Source organism: Capricornis sumatraensis, chromosome 2, assembly GCF_032405125.1.
Source record: "Capricornis sumatraensis isolate serow.1 chromosome 2, serow.2, whole genome shotgun sequence".
Lineage (NCBI taxonomy): Eukaryota > Metazoa > Chordata > Mammalia > Artiodactyla > Bovidae > Capricornis > Capricornis sumatraensis.
Window position 1 is genome coordinate 37,590,269 of NC_091070.1, and position 23,208 is coordinate 37,613,476.

At 54.7% G+C, this 23,208-nt stretch overlaps 1 protein-coding gene across 6 annotated transcripts; it reads right to left on the reverse strand.

Moving 5' to 3' along the window:
- Nucleotides 1-1,599: 1,599 nt before the first annotated feature.
- SHF (Src homology 2 domain containing F) lies at nt 1,600-21,387 on the reverse strand. 6 transcript variants are annotated; one of them, XM_068964729.1, is made up of 7 exons: nt 20,878-21,387; nt 10,941-11,082; nt 8,628-8,834; nt 7,297-7,437; nt 5,876-6,047; nt 5,614-5,733; nt 1,600-2,249 (listed from the first exon to the last, which is right to left on the reverse strand). In XM_068964729.1, the coding sequence occupies exons 1-7, from the start codon at nt 21,385-21,387 to the stop codon at nt 2,063-2,065; spliced, it is 1,479 nt and encodes a 492-aa protein (XP_068820830.1). In that variant the 3' UTR covers nt 1,600-2,062. The 6 variants fall into 6 exon arrangements, with proteins under 6 accessions (XP_068820830.1, XP_068820831.1, XP_068820834.1 ...); XM_068964730.1 differs by lacking the exon at nt 7,297-7,437; XM_068964732.1 differs by lacking the exons at nt 1,600-2,249; nt 7,297-7,437 and adding an exon at nt 4,170-4,287.
- Between the last annotated feature and the right edge of the window lie 1,821 nt (nt 21,388-23,208).

Genomic DNA, 23,208 nt, shown 5'->3' on the forward strand with positions numbered 1-23,208 from the left:
CCACTCATGTGGCTAGTTCACCATGGCTGGCTCAGACATTGTCTCTGAGCTTGCCAGCACCCATTGAATAAAGGAACCCCTACAAGGCCACCTGCCGCGGCTAGAGACCCCTTTCCCTGCTCAGCGGCACCTTTCCTGACAGAAGGCCTCTCAGGGCCAGGTGGTGTGGGGCTTCTGAGCCTGGTCAGGAGGGACAGGGGGAGACGTGGGGGCTTCTAGAGAAGGTGGGCTGGGCACAAAGTGGTAAGCAGTGTAGCAGGACACTGCAGGAATCTGCAGGGAGCCAGAGGTCACCTGACTTGCTTCAAGACCTCAGTTAACTCCCAGCTCTTCTGAGCAGTGGAAGGGTTGAGCACCTGTGCCCACGTGAGTCTCCTATGGAGTGAGATGGCAGTGAGGAGATATGCGCTCATCACCTAACGTCTTTGGGCCTGTTTTCTAATCTGCAAAATGACTGCATGCCCTCCCAAGTCTACTTCAGGATAGGGCAACCTCTCAGAGAATTTCTGAAGCAGGACTCAATTTCAAGTCATCCTTTCCGCTGTCCCCACAGAATTCTTGAATTTGTCTGATCACAGATCCTCTGTTTTGATAAATGCAACCACTGGGTTAGAAAATCCAAATTCCCCTGCTTCACACCGCGCTTGGGAGCTGCAGGTGTCGGTGGCGGGTGGGGGTGGGGGCGGACCTCAGGCTGCCCCCTCAGGGCAGCCGTCCCCAGGGTGTTATTTCCGCCTGTCCTCAGGAGTTTCTGCCCAGCTGGCCCATGGGAGCGGGAGGGCGGGCCTGCGCTTGGTTTGACAGCAGCTCCGCCTGGCGGCCCAGTGGTATCCTGGGGTGGGTTGCCGCTGCGGGGCCACCAGGGACGTGGAAGGTTTGGCCCGGCTCGTGGAGGTGCGGCCAGCAGGCGGCGCGCGCGGACGACCCCGCCGGGCGCCGCAGCCGCGACGGAAATCGCGCCCGGGACCGGCCGCCTGCAGGTCTCGGGACCTGACCCAGCGACCCGGGGCCGGGTGAGGCGCGGCAGGCCCTCGCTTCCTCTGGAAAGGAAACGCGGTCGGCCGCGCCAGCTTTCCCGCCTCCGCCGGCGCGCGGCTTCCGCGTGGCAGGGCCGCCCCGCTCCCTCCCGCCTGGCGCGCTGCCTCTTTGTCTCTCCGCGGCTCCCCTCCTCCCAGACAAATGGCTGTTGGCAGGAAATTAGACGCGCTCTCAGGGAGCCGCGCTCGTCCGGGCGGCGGGGAGGGGGCGCCGCGCGGCCGCCCGGATCCGGGTGCCCCCCCCACGCGAGCCGGGGCGGAGGTGGGGGCCCCGGGGGATGTTTTGACATCTCGTCAAAGGAAGGAACTTGATGCTTCGAAACTGCTTTTCACAGACGCCCCGTGCCTGCTGCTCCAGAGCTGATTTATAAACAGAATCTGTGCTCGCTCCGCTCCCTCCCCCGTCGGCCCGGAGGGCGGCGGCGGCGCTGGAGGCGCGGACGCGGCTGTGCCTGGCAGGACGGAGTTTATTTATTGCCTCTGGCCCAGAGCCGGGGCGGCCCGGGGCCTGCACAAGTTCTCTGCGGCCGAGCCCTTCCCCTCCTTCCCCACCCCCAATGCCGTCTCCATCCCAGGGGTCAGTCTACCCGAAGCGCTGCACCAGACTCTGGGTGAACCCCCGCCGGTCGTTTGGAGTGGAGGCGGAGAAATGGCCAGGGCGCCCCGTTGGCCCGCGTCCAGCTGCATCCCTCATTCACCCTTCCACCCCAGGGGGAAGAGGATGGCGGGGAAAGGGGTCGCCACCTCTGCCCGAGGGGAAGAAAGGGGCTGGAGCTGTCGATTTAAACCCCTCGGAAGACCAGTGATTCTGAAGTCTCCTTCCTCCAGGGGCTATCCTTTCTCCCCAGGGAGTCTTCAATCCTCAACTCCCGACCACCTCTAATTCCAAGGTCCCTGTAGCCCTTCCCCTTTAGAATAAATTAAGGAATATCACAGCTTCCACTGATTCCTGGAAGAGGGGAAGAAAGGTGGGAGAGGTTGCCCAGGGCTGGGTCCAGATCTGTCACAAGGCCCAGGCTTCACCCCTACAGAGTCCGGATGGCCACGGGGTAGAGCAGGGACATGTGCTCCGCGCCCTTGATGGGCAGCTTGCGGCTGGCGTAGTGGTGCACGATCTCTGGGACGCTGCTGAAGGGCGGGCTGTTCTGGCCCAGCACGAACTTGTGTTCCTTGGTCCGGGACAGCTTCATATGCATGAAACCCTGACTGCTCCTGGGAAGAGGAGGGGAGACCCTGCTGAGCCAGGGCCCTCTCCAGTCCCTGCACCCACCCGTCCCACCCCCGCTCCCCCCACCCCCCACCCTGGCAGTGGTTCTTCCAAGGCCGCTGAGATGGAGGGCAGGCGGGAGGCGATGGAGGGGATTTTGTGAGTAGGCGGCAGCAGGCATTGACTTTGTGGTGAGGGCACTGGGTGTGCCAAGAATGTGTGTGTGGTGAGTGTACGGGGTGTGTGCAGGTGGAAACAAGCTATCAGCACCACCCCCCAACCCTGGGATCCAGTCTCTCCCGGCCCCTAGCTAGGGCCAGTTTATCCTCCCCCTCCCTGAGCTGTGGGGGAGAACACCCGTATAGGGGGAGATCCTGTTGGCTCAGTAACAGACACCCTTGGCAGGACAGTGGGTGGCCAGATGCGACAACCAAGTGAATCTTGGTTGGGATTCTCTCTTGCAATGATTTGGGGAGGGGGTGAGCTGCTCTGGACATCCCTCCAAATCTGGGAACACCCAACTGCCTGGTCCTGAGGACATCCCTTCACCCTCCTGCTAACCAGGCCTTGGGCCAATCTCCCAACCCCCCCTCATCTATCCAGCTCTTCTGCCTGAGATGACATCATCACTAGGCTGCCTCTTCATTCCCTCCCTCAGAGATGACATGCTCCACTGCTTCTCCCATCTACCCACCACAGTCCAGGAAATCAGCATTAGTGCCCAGCCCTGCCCACAAGACGAAGACCATGCTGCTGAGCTCTGGCCAGCTCCCAGCAAGAACGTCTGTTCAAACTACCACCAGCCTGCTTGGCCAGGCCCCAGCTCTAAAATGCACACACAAGCAACAGAGAAACAATCCTTGGAAGAGCCCTGAAGCCTGAGGACTTGCTTCTGCTGGTCTGAGCCCCTGGAGGGACAAGGGTAGGGCTCAGAAGCTGGTGAGAGGCAGGGCTGGCAAGGGGGCTGCTCTTCGTGAGGCCCCACCCTTGAGTTGAGGCTGGCAAACCACTTGTTTCCCATCTGCATACAAAGAAGGCTCTGCCTGGACGGATTGCACTAGGCCTACAGTGAGAAAGCAGTGAGAATGGGGAAACTAAAGAAAAAAGGGATGGGAAGAAAAAGACAGGCCCTTAAATCCATCCTTCCCTTCATGCTTAGGGTGGAGTGCCCTCAAGCCTGGGTGTGTGTCAGGGTGTGGGGCCATCTTTCATCTGCAGGTGTGAAATAAGGCTGAATTGACAGCATGCAGGAGCATAGAGCAAAGGGCCTAAGAAAAGTTACAGTCCCTGGGGCAATGGAGAGCAGAAGCAGTGAGTAGTCACCCTCTCCTGTCCTTCCTGCGCCCAAAGCCCAGCCCATGGCGGTGGGCAGCAGGTGGGCCCTGTGCTCTCACTGTTAGGGGACAGCCCCCTCCCCACAGTGCACTTGGGGGGATTACCTCTCCTGAAAACTGTCCTTATATCTTCTCCTTGAGGGACAGGTCTGGCCAAAAAGAGCAACAAGTTGTCAAAGAACTGAGGTGGCAGCTGAGAGCTCTGCCTCCGTGTGGGTAACTGACCTCCTGGGACAAAGTCCCAAGCATCCATTTGGACACATCAGAGCCTTTGCCTGACCCTCTGGGAACCAGGGTGGGACTTGCTGGCCCACAGCGTGAGGGCTGGAAGGCTTCTGGAGGAAGCTGTTTAATTACCAGTGAAAGCCCTTCCATTACAGAGACAAGAGAAACTATAATTGTATTTCAGAGAAGCCATTTATATGCAAACGAGACTCTGGCAGACAGATGCTGGCAGGCCCAGATCAGCCTGGGGTGGAGCAGTGTCCAGGCCGGCCCCCTCCTTCACTCCAGACTCTGCTCTGTTTGGGAGCCAGACCCCGATGTCTCTCCTTGCTTTGGACCATACCAGCCTCGACAGGGGTGGAACTGTGTAATGGAACAGTGAGGTTCGTGGGGTCAGCCTGAGGGGGGTTCAGAGCCCGCTTTGGGCAATTTATTTGCTGTTCGCCTTGAGCAAATCACATACCTCTTTGAATCTGTTTTCTTTCTATAAAAAAAGAGATTGATCTTGCAGATCGCAGTTGGTTTGGAGATGGTGTATATGCTGCTTGGCACCTAGCAGATGCTCTAGGAATCATGACTACGATTTTAAAAGCAATACACATTTCCGAAGTTATGTAGATCAAATTTTTGACAAATGAATTTTTCCTGAATGTCCCTTTGTTTTCATAACTTACAGACCCCCCTGAGCATAAAAGCTGGAAGAAACCTAAGAGATAGCCATTGGACATATTTTGCAAATGTAGAAAGTCCTGAGAGGTTAAGTGATTTGCCTAAGGTCACACAGGTAGTTTTACTAAAAACCAAGCATGAAATTCAGGTTATCTGACTTTAGTTTGGCATTTTTCCCCATTATCTTTTAGTGAAGTTGAATAATTATCCTCAAATGTGTGTGTTCAATACTCCCAAATTTCCATATATTGGATATGTGAAGTGGGGTATACCTGTACTCTAATGCCCCCTGGGAAATATGGTAAGAAGTGGTATAGGTGGCCCAGTAAGGAGATGTGAATGGACACAGCGCTCTGACAGGCTGCCATGTGGGGTTCTACTAGACAGGACTCCTGTGCGCCAAGGAGACTAGCCACCCTGCCAGTAGAACCTGGGAGGCAGATGCTGGTCTATGTAAAATATCTGTGCCCAGAGTGGAAGGCTGAGGAGGAGGAGGTGCCCTGAGTCCCCTGCCTCTTTCAGGACCCTTTAAAGCTCAGTTGTCAGCCGCCAGCCCCCAGACCTTCTGCCCACCTCCTCAGAGTGAACAAGAACAGCTCTGTGTCCAACACTCCACTTTCTTCCAAGGACAGCCTCCATCTCACCCTGTTGAGTTCCACAGGCAAAGTTCCTATCTCTTCCCCTGTACTTCTAGAACATCTTGGACTTTCATTAATAATGACGACACTGATAATTTATTAAGCACTCAGCACTATGCTAAGTGCTTATTTCATTTAATCCTTCCCTATAAGGCAGATACGTTACTGCCCCTGAGGCCCAGAGAGGTTAAGGGTCTCCAGGTCACAGAGCTAGCAAGGGACAGAACACTTCTAAGCTGGATTCAATACCTTAACTGTTTTCCCCAACGGACTCCGAGCTACTCGAGAGCAGAGGCTAAGCCTCAGTCAAGCCTCAGGTGCCCGGGCTTGGCCCAGAGTCAGCACTTGTTCACAGGGGATGAAGTTCTCTCCAGCCTGGCTGGGCACAGGAGAGAGAATGGAGACTCCTCCTGTCCTGCCGGTAGTCCTTGCACTCTTTCCCCTTGGACTCATCCTGACAGGCTCATCTTGTCTAGAGCCCCCAGCCAGCAGGCCCCACTCACTTGAGGGACAGGGAGAAGTCGTTCTTGCTAGTCTCACTGTTGCGCACCAGATAGCTGGCCTCTTTGCACAGCCGGAGCAGGTTCTCGGCATCTGTTCGGCTGATGGCCCCGTGATACCAGCTGAGGACAAGAGAAAGAAAGGAGGGCATCGCTGCTGGGTCCCTGGCTGTCCAGGCCCACCCATTCTTAGTGTTCCCTGCAGGCAAGTCAGTGCCAGGAAGGGAAGGGAGGAGAGAGTCCCCAAATGGACACAGACACTCACACCTGGTTTTCCAGAGGCAGTGCTGGGTCTGTCCACTCCCCCAGGGGGCTGCTGGGCTCCACGCTTAGGGGCTTGGCTGATTTGGGGTTCCCTGCAGAGAGTCGGGGAGGGAGGCGCCCCTTCTCCTCCCGGCCAGGTGACAGACAGCTCTTCTCAGATCCTTCAAACTGGGCTGTGGGGAACACACCAGTCACAGACTCTGAGGACCCTAGAGGTAGAGCCCTATAGACTACCCAATGCTCCATCCCCATTTCCACCCAAAAGGGAACAAAGGAATGTTCTGCAAGGGTGGGGCCTGCTCATGAGCCTGACTAGCTCTAGGGACAGTATCCGGGGTCTGTTCCTCGGTGGGGGTGGGGCTCAGCTCTCTCGTGCACACAGGGCCTTTTGGTCCCCATTCTGTGGCAGGAGAGGGGAGAGAAATGACATGAGAAACCACTTAAGCCTCTCCCTCTGGAGGAGATGACTGCCTTCCCTCATCCCATCCCCCTCAGGGTGGCTTCAGCGCTGATAATATTGTTTCTTTCTCCTCCTCAGAGTTCATTACGGTTCTCCAAATCACCCTGCCAAGCCATTCTGTAGAAATGACTTATCGATCCCAGAACAATTATCTGATTTCCCTTGGTGCCATCCTGACAGGCTAACCCTGCCAAAAGCCCAAAGCCACCAGCCTGCCCCCGCCCCCAAGGTCGCTGCCCACAGGCTCCCCCGCGCCACCCCCCGCCCCCGACAGAAGCCCAGCAGAGGCAGCAGTGCCCTCCCAGACCCCAGAGCCCTTCCAAGACCCTGGGCAGCCTGCCCAGGGAAGGCTGAAGCCGGCAGCCCACACGGGTAAAGCCAGCATGCACAGGTGACAGAGTCCCTCCCTCAGCCTGTATTTACAAAATGCCCACTCACACAGAGGCACGAATATACAAACAAGTGCTCAGGCCTGTGTGTGTATGCACAGCCGCAAGCCCACCCCGGCTGCCCATTGTGCATAAAACTGAACATAGATGAAGGGTTCCATGTCTTCTTTCTCCCCATTTGGGCTCTTTTTCTCTCTGAGTAGCACTTTCAAGGCCTCCAGTCACCAGGTGCAAATCAGATCTCTCCTTTAAGGAGTCAGGTCCTTCCTGTGCTAGTATCACCTAGCCTCAGGGTTATTTGTACTGCTGAAGGATCCAGTCAGGCAGAGCTGTGCCCCAAAAGGTGAATTTAGAAGAGTGGATTTACCTGACTTGGTGGGAAAGATATCTGGAAGGGGCCCCTCTCAGGACTTTGGGGAGCGAGGACTGTGTCCTTTGTCCCTTTCCTCTCCCTCCAGGGCCAGAGGCATTCTTCCTGGGCTCTCTGAACTCCACCCCACCTCTCAGCTCCTCCCACCCAATCCCACGGGGCCTACGGGCTGGCCCTCTGCCAGAAGCCCCCACGGGACCCACCGCTGCCATCCTCCTGGCTGGGCTCGGGGACGGGGGAGGCTGGACCGGAGATGTCCCTGTCCCCGGTGGGCAGGGAGGGGCTGCTGTCCAGCTGTCCCACGGGCGGAGGCCAAGGTAGGTCTTTGATGACCTTAATGTCAACTGGAGCCAGGAGCAGCCGGGAGAAGAGAGACAGACAGAGACAGAGACAGAGAGAGGCAGAGATTGAGACACCGAAACCAGAGCCAGGACATAGGACAGCCTGGAAAGGAAAGGGAGCAGAGGCAGGGGCGGCTTCTGGGGGAAGAAGAGGACTCTCAGGGGACTGGATGGAGCCACACTGACCGCTCCAGTGGGAGGCTCCAGTGACAACCGCAGAATACAGGGCCTTGCTCTTGCCAGCCCCACAGGTCCCTTTTGACGTCTCTCGAGCCTCCAGGGCCCAAAGGGACTGGGCAGGAAGAAAAAGTGGGACAAAGGGCTGTCCACACCACCCAGCACCATACCCAGGCACCCCCACAGCCTCTTGGCACCTCCCACCTTGCCTCTCTTCTCCCTTTCACCTGAAGCCTGGGAACTCATGGGCAGCAAGACCCAGACAGTCTGGCCGCAGGGTGTCAGGAAAGCTCAGACACGGGGGCAGATGTTTTATTGAAATTTACCCCCCACACTCTCAATCCTGAGCCTTGACAATTAGCAGAGCCATGCCACTGGCGGCTGCAGGACTGCTAACGAGGTTTCCTAATGACGAGCATAGATTTTCCCATTAAGCAATCCAAACAGTATTGATTCTCCAAGGAGACTCCTGGAGATAAATGGCCCATCCTCAGTGTTGCATGCTTTACCGGAAACTAATGAGAAAGCTGTGGTTTCTCAGTCTGACTGCCAGGGTTGAGGGGACAGAGCAGAGAGCCGAGTGCAGCTCCAGGATGAGCCCCTTGCCCAGGGAGGGTTGAGGAGGACACAGAAGCAGGAATGAGGTCTACCGGCACTAAGTCCTTGATGTTCTCATTGAATCAAGGATCCAGGCTCTTGCATCACCCACGCACAAACTCTGTGTTTTGTTTTGTTAAATGTAAGTCTTTAACACAGGCCACACGTTTGAGCATTTTGTTTGGAATTTCTTTACTTTTAGGTCTATCCTGCCTCCAAAAAGATGGGGGCCTGAGAGGTGGTGATGCAGGAAGTCATCCCCCGACACTGCACACAGTTCGTATTCACAGTGCCCAACTCATCACTTCCATCCCCAGGACCCAGTCCTCCCATTCCCCTGAGCCTGGAAAGCTGCTCCGAGGCCCCAGCAGAGGTGCTCCGAGGCCCCAGCAGAGCTGCTCTCTCCACCCAGGACTCACCTGCAAAGGCTTTGGAAATCCGCTCCTTCTTCCACTCCCAGGGCTGGTCATACTCCTCGGGGGGCCTCTCATCATCCTCTGGCAGGCGGGACTCACGGGGCCAGGGGGCCCCCTCACCCTCTGGGGTGGCCCCCTCCTCCTCTGGCTCATAGGGTGTGTCATACAGAGGCAGGGGCTGAGCTGCTGTCTCCTTGGAGCCCCGGATCTCTGCCAGGGCAAGGCAGGAGGGGAGGTGTGAGCAGTCCTGGCTGCCTGGCTTAGCTCCCCTGGCAGGCAGCACCCTCCAGCTACAAGACTTCAGAGGGGAGGCTGCTGACTCTGCGAGGAGACCAGAGGCCCCTCAAAACATCCCTGGGGTTCCAATAACATGGGACCCCACAGAGGCAGGGGCAGAGAAGCACCAAAGGGAAAGACTGAAAAGAGGTCCTGTAATGGCCAGCAAGGAGTCGGTTGCTGAGGCTTACTCATTTCGGAAACTGAGGCAGAGTCCATTTCCTCCTTGCTACCCAGATCCATTTATTTCTTTGTGCCCCAAGTTTTGTCATCTCACAGTCAGAAAATCCTTCTTTGTAGTTCAGGCACTGCTGACCTCCTCCTCCTTGAAACTGTCCCCTTGGATGAGTCAATTTCACTGCTTTCTTCCAAAGTTCTAGTCTGTTCTGTGATCCTCTTTTAGGGATCACTGACCCCAATGAAAATTTGATAAAAATTATGGAGCTACTCCCCAAGAAAAATGTGCAAATTTTCTCATACAATTCCAGGGCACTCCTAGACCTCCCAGGTATCCACACCCCCCTGATCTAAATACAGTAGCCACCCTCTCGTTTTCTCCATTGCTGGCAATTACACTGCTCTCCTTGGTCCTGGCCCCTCTTCATTCTCTGAATCCCACATGTTCAGTGCCAACACCTGCTGACTCTCCGCTCTCAACTCTCCACGACCCCTTTCCCTCTGACACTTTATCTTGACCTCCATTCCACAGGGCCAGGTCTCCTCACCTAGATTACGGCTAGGGTGAACCTCCATTCTACAGGCTCATGTTTCATGGTCTCCATGGAATAACACTCCGCACTTCTCTCTGCCCCTTCACCCACCTCACCCAGGGAGGGAGAGCAGCTTATCTGATTGGACAGTGGATGCTTCCTTTCTTTCCCACATCTGTCTGCTTACAGAGAGAGAACATTCTGGTTCTTTCTCCTCCTGCCCCCACGCAGGGGCCTACAGCTGTCCTGTGTTGCCCAAGCCTGAGTGGGCAAGTTTAATTCTGTGGTGAAGTACTAAGAAGCCCATTGTAGTGACATAGCTAAGTAATGTTCTCCAATCAACTTTATCAGTAATAAAGCTGACATTGCTATCTCCATCTGTCTGTTTCCTTAATCCTATTTCTCAGTTATTTCCAAGCCCAGAGGGGAAGAAAGAGGTGTTAATTATTGGTCTCTTAAAGCCTCAACAATTTCCACAATAGCCTAATAACTCATCTTCCTGATGCCCAGTTCTTCTAGCCTGTTCTGTACACCAAAGCCTCAGTAATCCTCTTAAAATGCCATATTCATCCTGTTTCTTTCTTGCTCAAGAATACATAATGGCTCCCCTCCCCACTTTGGAGCAAGTTCAAATGCCTCATTCGAGCCTTTGCGATCCTTTACTGCCCCTCTTAGCTCTTAGCTAGGCTTAGCTGTATGCCTAGCACTAAGATTATTTGCCCCTGAACAAGCCTTCCTTTCATCCTGCCCTGGCGCCTTGGCTTACACTGATTCACCACATCCTCCCCTGTTGGTCCCTTTTCCTCTATGCTTTCTCGACCTCTGTTCCCCAGGGCCGGGTCTTATTCATTTCTCCCTGCCCTCACTCCTTGAACTATGTACCCACTTCTCCTGTACGCTGCATCTGCATGTCTAGTTATGTGTTTCTAGTTGCCACAAAGGTGCTCACTTCAGCACCCCATCATTTCGACCCCATCACCTTCCCTAAAGCTAGTGATTCTCTTCTTGGGATCAGTGACCCCCAGCCCAGCCCATACCACTAGCCTGCCCTTCCTGACTATCCCAAATGCTTCTACTGTCTGACCTTTGGTTGTATGACCTTCTCCAGTGCCTTAGGTCTTAGGTTCCGTAAGTCCCAGCTCCTCCAAAATGACTATATTGAAGGCAATGGCCACCACCCTCCCTAAGGACCCAGCAAAGGCTTTCTCCCTATTTTCTTGGGACCAAGAAATCAGTCCTTACACTTGTGGGTCCCAGAGCCTGTTCTGCGAATACTCAGGCCTCAGGGAGTGTCCCCCACCCTGCTCCCAACCCCAACTCCATCACTTACCGGCCATCATCTTTTGTGCCTCATAGGGTTCCATGTAGCCGTCATTTTCAGGGACCTTCTCTGGGGCTCCTGAAGCACCTATTGGGCCTTCGCCAGTCTCCTGAACATCAAAAGGGTCCGCATAGTCTTCTAGAATTGCTAACTGTGGGAAGAGAGTGAGGGGAGCAGGCTTCAGACATCTGAGAGACAGCTCTGCTTCTCCCCGGTTGCTCTGTCCATGGGAGCAAGAGTCCTGGCTGACCAGGAGCTTGGATGGAGACAAGCTCTGGCTCTTCCTTTCCGGGGTCCCCCACTAGGCTGCCCACAGAATGGGCCATCTTCCTTTTCTCTTAATTGTGCACCTCTGGGCCATCCCCTAGGCAAGATGGCCGGGATAAGGCTCTGGGCCTTAAGGTTTGCCTCAGAGTCCAGGCAGGACCAGATGACCTAACAGAGGGAATTAATTCAGAGACCTGCTTATAAAGGTGTTGGGAGTGTCCTAAGAATAAGCAGGGAACAGCAGGCAACGAGATTAGCTTGGTTCATGTCTACCATTGCACTCCCAGATGCTGAAAATATTTGCTGAACATCAAGGAAGGAAGGGCTGAGCACTGACTTTATGTCACAGTTCGCTGGTTTATCCTCACACTACCCTTCACAATGCCATATGGGAATTATTATCCCCATTTTTAGGAAATGGAGGCTCAGGACAGGTAGGGAACAACACACCCAAGTCTGTTTCAGGTAAGGGGAGGAACCAGGATTGGAACCTGTGCCCTTTGTGCAAAATCATGCTGCCAACCTGCTACCATGGGTATCTTGGCTGTCCTGGGAGAGAGACCACCTTAGGACAGCTCTAAGAAAACCATGATTTGGGCTTTGCGGAACCCCTCTGGGCTCTTGGAGGGCAGGGACAGGACAGCCCTGGCCTTGGCCCTCCATACTTAGGCTGCCCCCTTTCTCTCACACAAGCGGCTCATGGCCACCCTTCTGTTCCTGCCTCCAGTCAAGGCAGAGTGAACTGCAAACCACACACCCTGTGGAAGAGCTTAAGGTGCTGGGGCGGGGCTCACTGAGGACAATAGAGCCTTTCTCCAAGCTGGGCACAGGCTGGGGTGGGGGGATCCGCTGAGGCAGACACAGAGCCCAGTCAGCCCTGTGACAACAGCCCCAGGGGAGCACTGCACACTGGGATGCCAGGCATTGACAAAAGGTAGCTGTGAGGCCTGCGGCCTAGGGGAGGGGCTGCTCCTGCCTCTCCCCCATTCTTCTAGACTTTCCTTCTGGTACAGATCAGAACTCTGGGAGTCGGCTGGGCGGGGGGGCTGTGGGGATGACCACCCTGGCCTGGGTAATAGGACCTGAGACCCCTAGCAAGGCGGAATGAAGAAAGAAAACTTCCCACTTCAAACACCCCTTTCCGCAGGTTCCTGCCTCTAAGGGGTCACACAGAGTCGGACACGACTGAAGCGACTTAGCAGCAGCAGCAGCACTCCCACGGGCCCCTCCAGGGGTCTCTGACATGCATCCCAACAGCTCCTAGCTGAACTCCCATCCTTCAGTTCTTCAGCTCCCACTTGTTTCACCTCGTTCCAGTCAAGACCCCCAGCTCCTTTATCTCCATTGTATCTCTGCATGCCCTTAAGGCCCACATCTCAGATCATCCTATCACTTCCACCAGCTCATCCTGTAACCTGAGCTCTTTGTCATTTTTCTCTCTCCAGCTCCAATAAGCACCTGGACCACAGTAGGCACTAGAAAAATGTTTCTTCTAGGGACTCCCCTGGTGGTCCAGTGTTTAAGACTCTGCGCTTCCAATGCAGGGGGCACAAGTTCGATCTCTGGTTGGGGAGCTAACATCCTGCAAAGCACATGGTGTGGCCAAAAAACAACAAGTGTTTCTTCTATTTCACTGCCTAGCTCCCCTCAGAGCCTCTACTCCTAGTCCTCCTTCCTCCAACAAGTTGAGAAAAGACGTCCACTCCCACCCCAAGCTGCTTCATCCCAGGCCAATAGGCACCCACAGTCCCACCCACTCAACCAAGGGGCTCTGAGGCCAGCCCACTGGGTACCCACCCGAGCTGGCACCTAGCCTCATGTTCACACGTGGCAGCTACTCAACAGTAAGTGAATCAACAAACCTTGCAATGGCTCTCCAGTACCAAAAATAAAAGTCCAAAGTTAAAGAAATGTAAAGATTCCACTTCCCTCTATGGGTTCTCTCTCCCTCCCTGAAGTTTCAGGTCACTTCCTTACCTGAAAGCTCTATAGTGAAGTGAGTGAGTGAAGTCGCTCAGTCCTGTCTGACTCTTTGTGACCCCATGGACTGTAGCCTACCAGGCTCCTCCCTCCATGGGATTCTCCAGGCAAGAGTACTGGAGTGGGTTGCCATTTCCTTCTCCAGGGGATCTTCCTGACCCAGAGATGGAACCCTGGTCTCCTGCATTCCAGGCAGACACTTTAACATCTGAGCCACCAGGGAAGTCCTGAAAGCTCTATAATCTCTTTTTTATCTCTAAGGCTTGCCAATTACCTGGATCAGCTTATTTCTCTTTAGAAAGCCTTCCAGTCAGTCTCCCCCCAGGTCTGGTTAGGGGCTCTTTGCTGGGCTATCATCACATTGTCTAGTACAGACTTGTCCTCTCATCTGTCTTCTTGCTGACTGTGAACTTCCTGAGGGCAGGAATCATGTTTACTGCTAAATTCCCAATGTCTAAAGAGCTCAGTAATTATGTGTTGAAACAGTTCATATAAACAGGAAGAAAGGACAAAGGAAGCACTTTTCCTTGTTCAGAAGAGGAAGCAGGAATCTGGGTGAGGAGTCAGAGAGAAGGTATGAGTCCCCAAAAGCTGCTCTGGGAGCAGAAGCACCTGGCCCAAACCCAGGCCCCTCTTCCCCAACTCCACGGAGCCCCCCATGCCCTGGCTTTCCAAGATCTGTCAGAGTTGCAGGCTGGCCCTTCCCACCAGAGCCTGGGCCAGGTGCTGTGACCCCTCCCAGGCTGGCGTGGGCCTCCACAGCACCAGCCCGCAGGGCCCATGGGCACCCAGGTGGCAGCTTTGCAGGCAGCTCAATGGCTCCTCTGTTCCATTCCTGGCTCTACACCTGCTCCAGGAAGTGCCAGCCCTCACCCTAGGCGGAGGTGCCCAGAAAAGCCACCCACAGGGCCGGGATCAGGAACAGCAGCAGAGATGCCTGCTGGGAGGTTGGCAGGACAAGCACCTGCCCTGGACATGGGGGACCCCCACCAGAGACCAGACCTGCTTTCCCAGTGGCTTCCAGGTCATGTGAGGAGGCAAACCATTCAGGTGCGGAAAAGCTGCCTCTGCCGGCTTCTGACACCTTTGCTCCACCAAGACTTACTTTATGGGCCCTCTATCCGACTCTGATTCGTCTGTTTAGTCAAGGCTATAGTTTTTCCAGTAGTCATGTATGGATGCGAGAGTTGGGCTGTGGAGAAAGCTGAGCGCCGAAGAACTGATGCTTTTGAACTGTGGTGTTGGAGAAGACTCTTGAAAGTCCCTTGGACTGCAAGGAGATCCAACCAGTCCATTCTGAAGGAGATTAGCCCTGGGATTTCTTTGGAAGGAATGATGCTAAAACTGAAACTCCAGTACTTTGGCCACCTCAAGCAAAGAGTTGACTCATTGGAAAAGACTTTGATGCTGGGAGGGATTGGGGGCAGGAGGAGAAGGGGACGACAGAAGATGAGATGGCTGGGTGGCATCACTGACTCGATGGACATGAATCTGAGTGAACTCCGGGAGTTGGTGATGGACAGGGAGGCCTGGCGTGCTGCGATTCATGGGGTCGCAAAGAGTTGGACACGACTGAGTGACTGAACTGAACTGAACCCGACTCTGATGTGCTCACTGTGGTATATGGTATCGGCCTGGTACACAGTAACTGCTCAGTGCACATTCTGGATGCTCAAAAGGCCTCCTGCTCCCCAGACTCCATCTTTTGGAGAGACACCAAGTCTCAGTCCCCCATTCATCCTAACTGACTGACCAGTAGGGGCTGCTGTGGGAGCAGCCAGTCAGGAGAATGGATATTTGATGGGGATCAAAGCTTTTGGCTCAAGGACAGAGGGAAGGAACGGACAGGGAAGGCACCTAAAACAGGGCTGATATTTAGGCAAACCCTCTGGTAGTTGGAATGCTGCTGAAATGCTGAAATATTTCTAAACTAATAGATGAGTAGCTGCTGCCCAGAGGGCCCCCTGCCAACCAGGTCTCCTTCCCCTCCTGCCATTTGGCAGGGTGGCTCTAAGACCCTGCTCTTGGGCCTGTTCACTTGGGCAGTGTCCCTCCCAAAGTAGCTGTCTGGCTCTGCTTTTCCTTCCTCCCCAGGCCTCTCCTGAGGGAGCTGGCAGGCCCACCATCTGGTTCCACCCTCCCACTCTGCAGCTGGACCCTGCTAGGAGTTCCTGAGCCAATCCACGGGGTTCTTAAGGCCAGGGGAGCAAGGGGGAACATATGTCACAGGATTTGGGCTGTGTAATGTCTCCAAAGTCTACCACTGTCCCTTTCCTCTATTTCTTTCATTTACATTTAATGTCTGGAAGCCTCTGGTCTTTTCATCTGTGGAATGGGGATGGTATTAGTATCTGTCTCACAGGACTGGGTAAAGGACAATGAATACAAAAAGTCTTTGGCCCAGAGGCTGGCATGGAGTCCAGTGCTCCATCAGTCTTAGCCCTGATGATAATCTCTTGTACACAGGCATTGGGGCCCCAGAGTCCAGGCTTGTCCAAGGAGCACAGTTTGCAGCAGTGGAGACAAGAAAGTCAGAGACCCAGGTCTCCTGACTCAGTGCCTTGCCATAGATTCTCCAGAAGAATTGGCAAATGTAGCATCTTCCCTCCTCTACTTGTAGATGTAAAATACACCTTAGCATGTTAAAGGCTATAAGAAGTCCTACAGTCAAAAGAATAAACTAATTTTGTCTAATTCACCATTTCTCCAAACTATTTTAACCATGAAATCCTTTTACCACTGAAAATCTGTCAGTTTTGGAAATGGTGTACTGCTGATATTTACCTTCCTAAAGATCAAACTTTTTGCACTTTCTGTTCCCACTTACCAGAATGCCCTTCCTAATATTATCTGCCAGGGAAATGCCCTCACATGAAGCAAATTTGTTATTATCCTTTTCTAACCACAAAGCAATGCCATGCCAGTAAAACATTCAAATATCACAGACACGTACTAACTAACCCTTGCTACTAACCTTTGTAAGACAAAGGTCTGTCTGAGGCCACTTTGGGATTCAGGGGCAAGTGCTGGCCTTCAGCATTCAGGAAATTGTGAACTCAGCATAGAATGCAATCCTCATTCCTTCTTTTAGAGTCTCCTTCCCCTTGTTCATTAGCAACTGCTTAGTGACACTTCCTCTCTCTTCGCAGGGTTCCTTGAGGCAGGTGCAAAGGTCCTATGCAAGATGCTGGCAGTCAGTCTGGAATTAGGCTGCCCCAGTGGGAACTTGAGCTTTCCTAACTAGCTGTGAAACCAAGTGAGCGTGACTCAACATTCCTGGTCTCCCTATTTGTAATGCTGGAATAATAACAGACCAGACTTGTCCTTATAGGGTTGTTGTGAGGATCAACTGTCTAATATACGTGAGCTGCTTCAAACAGTGCTAGATACGAGGTAGAGGCTCAGTAAACGTCCATGATTACATTGTTAGATGCGAAAAGAACAAATTTCGGGATCCTTCAGGAGCTCACAGTGACACACACAAAAAACAAGCTCCGAAAGAGAGAAGCGCCTTGAAGCACTATGAAGCTACACCGCTGGGCCCCAGGCTCTGGAAGCATGACAGGCTCACTGTATGCAGCGTCTGGGCCCCTTCTCCGCTCTCCTATCATACCACACTGGTTCTCCAGGGCAGCTGGTGTTGGCTCCAGGTACCCCTCCAAGCCCGGGACCCCAGCCAGCTGCTCCCATTCCGGTCACAGGCTCCTGCCTGTTCCTGGCTCCCAAAGGGAAAGCACCAGGTCTGTGGTGTCACTGAGTCACTGGCCAACAAGCCACAGGTGTCTTCCAAAGGAGGGAGTGTCGCAGCGTGAGGAGGCGGTAGTGAAGAGAGTGGACAGGCCTGCCACACCATCCCACAGTCACCGCGGGCCTCGGCCCTCCTTGACGCACCAATGGCAGGGGGACCAACAGCAGCACATATGACCAGCCCGGGCCACAGCGGGTTCAGAGGTCTAACCAGTCCACAGAGGTCCCTTGACCTGGACCCTTCTCTTTTCCTCCATCACTGGGGACATGAGGACAGGTGTAAGATAAACAGATCAGACCTCCAGATTCTGTGCAAGTCATAAGAAGGAAAATTAAAGCAAACAAACCCAAAAAAGGCAAACCTCAGCCTCCCAGGCGGTGCTTGGGCCAGTGTCATTTAATGATACTCAAACACTCCATAAACACCGGCCAAGGGAGGGCCCCTACCTGCCCTCCTAACCCCAGGGCAGGCATAGCTTGTTCATCTTATGGCACCTGGAATATATCCCTCACTTCCTTCCTCCTGCCTGTCTGTTCACTCATTTCCAAATTGGGCCTGGAGGACCAAAGTCCACATGAAAACCATCTATGAGGTATAGCATCTGTTTTTCAAAGTTCTTAATACTTTGGGCCCTGTGAACACCAATGAGAATCCAAGAGCTGTGAGCCTTTTCGCAGAAAAATGCTCACCCAAATATCTGCACACTATTTCTGGAGGTTCGTGAACCCTAGAGGCCCCTCTTTGAGCTAGGAACAAGAACTTTAGTTTCAGTTCACACAAGGTGCCTGTCTTATTGCTCACATCACCTCTCTCTGTTTTGCTCTCACACTCACTCCTTCTCTATCTCTATCCGTCTCTCTCACATGTATCTTGGCATGATGGAGGCAAAGGACACACTGTGCAGATGGTCAGAGGCAACTCAAAGCTTCATCTAATCAGGGCCCCTCTCCCATCTCCAGCCCCCTTTGCTAATTAGATCAGGTTTTTCCTGTTCAAAGTCTGAGAAAAGGGAGCAAAGCAAGGGAAGGTATAGCTCTCTAGCCCCTCTGCCAGAGCAGACTGATGGCCAGACAGGGCCGAGCACCAAGAGGGAGCCTTCCTGCAGCCAGATGGTGAGGCCCCACCTGCCTGGTGCAGGGTGCGGCTCCTGCTGCTCCCACACCTGCCCTGCCAGGCCTGCCCAGATGGCCACCTGCACACCCCTGCCAACTGCAGCCATGGGTCTCAGGGTGGGCCAGCAGCCAGAGCCCTGCATGGGGAGAAGGCTAATGGTCTTGAGCCCCCAGGCCTCTCAGGGTCCTGTCTGAAGGCCTATTCTCTCCTGCCCCCACATCCACTGGGCTCATTCCTCTTCAACCTCTCTGGCTCATCACAGAAGCATTTCCACCCATTTCATCAAACCTCATGATCCAGCCTCTCTCAGAGGGTTCTGCTGGGCTGCAGGAGAGAAATGAGCCAGCCCAAGGCAAAACCTGGGGCCCAGCTTCATCGCACCTCAGGAAGTAACCCAAAAGCAACAAGCCAAGGGGACCTGCAGGGGTAAGAGGGGTGGCGGGGGGAAACAGAGACTAAGGAGAAAGCAGCCACGCGGAAGAGAAACACTGGCTGAGCAGGGGTTCAGGGGGCCAGGCTGGCTCACTATCTAGAAGCCACAACTCTGTGCAAGCTCTGCAAGCATGGGCCGACACCTGGGTTTAGGGTAAGGGGCTCAGGTGTGCAGTCTGGGCTCTTCCTAAGATCCAAACTCTGTTCCTGAGGGAGTGGAGCTGCTCTCTCTGAAAAGCGCGGGGAGGGGGGGCACCCCCAGGTCAGCATCCCTGCCCTGGGGCCAGCTCAGATAGCTTCCTGGGTCTTTCTCACACATTCACTAAACCACTGAGTGCTCCATTTCATTTCTGTCCCCACAACTGACAAAGGAGTCAGACACCGCTTAGCCCACAAGGTCTGAACAGCCCACAGATCACAGAGCCGACTAGGGGAAGGATGGATGCCCTCGGTGAGAAGAGGCTGTGGGTTTCCACATGGTTGTGTGGGCACAGCCCCTTCTTGGGGTCTCTGTGAGAATATGGACACGAGGAGCTTTAGTTAGGGGAATTGCTCACCCTCAGGTCACTATGGCAATGGACAGTCACCACTCAGGACTTATTTATGCCCCACCCCTCTTTATCCCAAATTCTGTGTCAGGCACTTGTGAGACATAAGATGAGGACATGGTCCTCGTCCTGGAGGAGCCCATGGCGTGGTGGGCAGCCTGTTATGCCATTCCAAGAGGATGCAGAGAGGAAGAGGGCCAGGGACAGTCCAGGCCTGCATGCGCATAGGCAATGGTCAGGGAGGAGGAGACTAACTGGTCACTAGTAAGAACAAAGCCACTGCTGCCACCACCACCATCAACAGGGAAAATTAGGAAGAAGAGGAACCTAAGGACACGTGGGGACAGCACAGCCGCCTTCTGCAGGCGAAGGGTCTGCAGAATGGGCAGGATGGGCAGCCGTGCCCCATGGCAGGAACTCAGGGAAAAATAACTCACATTCCTGAGGCTTCTCTCTGACCCCGACACATCTCTCTTACCCAGGAAATTGTGCAGAACAGCATCACACTTTCAGCTGAAAACCTCAATACTGGAGCCATTGGATTCAGACAGTAACTTTGCTCTCCAATCAAAAACAGTGTTCTCTGCTGAGGAGAGGGGAGTAAGCCCCAGAACAAGCTCCCAGAGGTCAGTGAAGAGGGACAACAGAGCCAGGGCCCCCCACAGAGTCACCTTCCTAGAATTTAGGGCCACAGGGGGCCTGAGGATAGCTTTCAGCTCTGAGGCCACACTGGGGTTGGGCTCTACCTAGGGCTTTGAGCCACAATGCATGTTGTTGAGAATGGTGAGAACCCTAAGCTTGAAGATCCATGAAAAGCTCTAGCCATCCTTAGAATGGACACCAGGAGGACGAGGCCAAGAAGAGAGAAGGAGTAGGCTCAGTTGCTTACTTAGTCCCTTCTGGGCAACAGGTTCTGAGCACTGACTGTCCCCACGCTGTTGTTTAGCTGCTAAGTCGTGTCTGACTATGATCCCATGGACTGCAGCCCACCAGGCTCCTCTGTCCATGGGATTTCCCAGGCAAGAATACTGGAGTAGATTGCCATTTCCTTCTCCAGGGGATGTTCCCGACCCAGGGATCAAACTTGCGCCTCCTGCATTAGTAGATGGATTCTTTACCACTGAGCCACCAGGAAAGCCCGACTGTCCCCATACCTGAGGAAATAGGGAAGGAGAGCAGGAGTGGCCCTGCCTGTACCTCAGTGGTCAGCATCCTTGGTGAAGAGATGCATACTGCTGGTTCTGGCTTGCTAAGAACAACAGTCTACCCTGCTCAACAGACCACTCGTCTCCAGCACCACGGGTTAAGGCAAAAGCCAGCTCTTGCTGTGTCCGGGAGAAAACCAGCCTTCACCTCCTTCCTGGCGCTTTAGCACCTGCAAAGATGCTAACAGAAGGTGGGAAGGAGCTTTGTGCTCACTCTGCCCTCGGGGGGGGGGGGGGTGTCAGAGGGAGGGGTCAGAGATCAAAGGGCAGTAAGCTGCTGCTCCCGGAGGGTTGAAAGGCCATAAACTGGGGAGAAGCAGGGCTCAAATCCCGTTAGAAAAAGGCTCTCTGATTAGGCTCCGGGGGCTGAGATGAGGAGAGCAGAATCTGGGAGGGGGAGGGTCACTAGTTCCGGGGCGATAATAAGGGAAAGCAGCAGAGTTTGGGGCGCACGTCCCAAATTAGAAGGTCGAGAATCTGAACAAAGGTGGATGAAGCCTCCGAGCCCCGGGGTCACAGACTAAGATCGTGTCCTCCAGGAACCGTGACACTGAGGGGCCCGGCCCCGGTCAGGCCACCTTTGTCCCTCTCGTAAGCCTCAGACCTCCGACCACCTCTCCTTCTGGCCGCCCCCTGCCCGGCGTGGCACTCACCCTGTCGCTGCTGGCGGGGTGTCCAGAGATTCGTTCCTCAGGCGGAGGAGCTGGGGGGCCAGGGGTCTCGACCCGAATAAGGCGGTGGGGGGGCGAGCCGTGGCGCGGGGGCGGCGTGGGGCCGGGGGCGGCGGGGGTGGCTAGGGCAGCGGTGCCGGACGGCCCCCCGGAGTAGGGGTCTTCGAAGTCACGCTCCTTCTGCAGCCGGTAGGCAGCCAAAATGTCCGGGGGAGGTGCGGGGGGCGCCGCCGGGGAAGGTGCGGGGGGCCGGTAGTCCGGCTCAGGGGGCGCCGGCTTGCCCCCACCTCCGCCGCCGCCGCCGCCGCCGCCCCCCCCGCGGAAGCCCAGATGCTCCCGGAGCCACTTGGCCACTCCGCCGCTGCCGCCCCCTCCTGGGCCCGCTCCTGCACCCCCGGCGCCGCGGCGCGATCCTGCCGGGCCGCCCCCCGCGTTCCCCTGCGCCCGCGGCCCCGGGCCGGAGCCGGCCGGAGGAGCTCCGCTCAGTAACATGGGGCCGGCCAGACTGAGCTAGGGGAGAGAGGTGGCCGGGCGGGGGGCGGGGAGGGGGCGGAGCTCCGCCGGGCGGCGAGAGGGGGCGGGGCTCGTCGGTAACAAGGGAGAGGCGGGGTTCCGCTACCTAAAGAGGTCTACCTCCCACCCCGCCCCACGGAGAGGAGGGGGACGGGCTTCCAGCCTGTGTGCTCCCCGAAGACGCGAAGTGGCGACCCCAGGGCAGGGCATCCGACTCCTGAGGATGGACTGAGGATAAATCCGCCACGTGTCTCCACGCCTGTCCCTGCAGGGGCTCACCTGCCCACGTCTGCTCCCCGCCCCGCCCCCCCCTCCACCTCCCACCTAGCGCGACCCCGAGAGGGGAGTCCTTAGACTCCTGGATTCCTGGCCCTCCAGCGCCTTCTGCCCCTCCCCAAGGCCTCCCAACTGGGGAATATTATCCTAGGAGGAAAAGCTGGGGTTGGGGGCAGGCAGCGGGAAGGCCGAGATGGGGGGTGCTCGGTAGGACCAGTCTGTAACTACCGGTTTCGGCGTGCTGCTATGGGAGCCCCACCTACCTCCTCCCATCCAGCCGCTTTCACTGCACATACTCTAACCCACTCCAGGCGGACATCTCACATCACAATCAGCTCCCTAGAGGCACCCACTTCTCCCAAGTGGCTTCCACACACGCCCTCCTCACAGGCAAACAGCCCTTGCACAAACGCCTCCCACCCCTGAGCTCACCCACTCTGAGCAGGTCGACCCGGCCCTGATGGCAGAGAGCGCAAACACGCAGAAATCCTTTCATGTCCCGGCTTTCCTTGTCCATCAGATTAGTGACAGAATAGAAACAGACAAGTCAATAAATCAAGTCAAGAAACAGTTCCAGTGTTGTCTGTCACAACCCCTTAATCCCCAGAGGCTCGAATGCTGAAGCGATAGGCATTTTTGTCTTAGAAAGAAAGCCAATTTCTCCCCAGAAATATTGTAGCCCTGAGGCCCGACTCCAACACTTGCTTTTGACTGTTGGAAAGACAGCCGCTTCACTTCATCAGCATCCATCCCTCTGACACCACCTCAACGTCTCCCTGGCTCTTAGGCTCATATCTGCTTTGTGAGGGAGCAAAGAGCCACCTGAGGCCCCAAAGGGAAGGAAGCTCAAAACTGGAGTAGAGTAAGATGTGATGGCAAAACTGAGAATCTCCTAGGATTCCCAGGGCCCCAGGTCTCAAAATATTTGCTGAGTTTCTGTTTTGTGCTTCTCAGGACGGTGCTTCTCAAACTATAAAATGAACACAAATCTCCTGGGGAATTTGTTAAACTGAAGTTTCTGTGGTCTAGCTGGGATGGAATTTCGGTGGAATCTAACTGGCTTCCAAGTGATACAAATGCAGCTGGTCCTCCACTCTTTGAGGGGCAGGACTGTAGGAGATACTGAAATGTCTGATATTGTGTATGGTTTCATGAGGTATAATAGAGAAAATATCATGCACATCATAAAAATATGCAGCTTCAAATATGACTAATGGACTTCCCAGGTGGTCCAGGGGCTAAGACTGTGCTCCCAAAGCAGAGAGTCTGGGTTCCATCCCTGGTCAGGACTAGATCCCTCATGCCACAATTAAAGATTCCACATGGAACAATTAAAGATTCCATATGCTGCAGCTGAAAGATCCTGCATGTCACAATGAAGATTGAAGATTCTGCAACTAAGACTCAGTGCAACCTAATAAATAAATAGATATTTGTTTAAAATTGACTAACAAAGCAAAGATATAAATAAATACCTTTATTTATTATAAAGATAATAAATTCTAGAAGGATGATCCAGTAGAT

Bases quoted from the DNA above. Each gene is read 5' to 3' on its own strand.
- SHF (XM_068964729.1), bottom strand. From the start codon at position 21,387: ATGTTACTGAGCGGAGCTCCTCCGGCCGGCTCCGGCCCGGGGCCGCGG. The intron at 5,734-5,875 runs GTGAGTGTCTGT...TCTTGTCCTCAG, and splicing joins CTGCCTCTGGAAAACCAGGT to CTGGTATCACGGGGCCATCA. The intron at 2,250-5,613 runs GTGAGTGGGGCC...TCCTCTTCCCAG, and splicing joins GACTTCTCCCTGTCCCTCAA to GAGCAGTCAGGGTTTCATGC.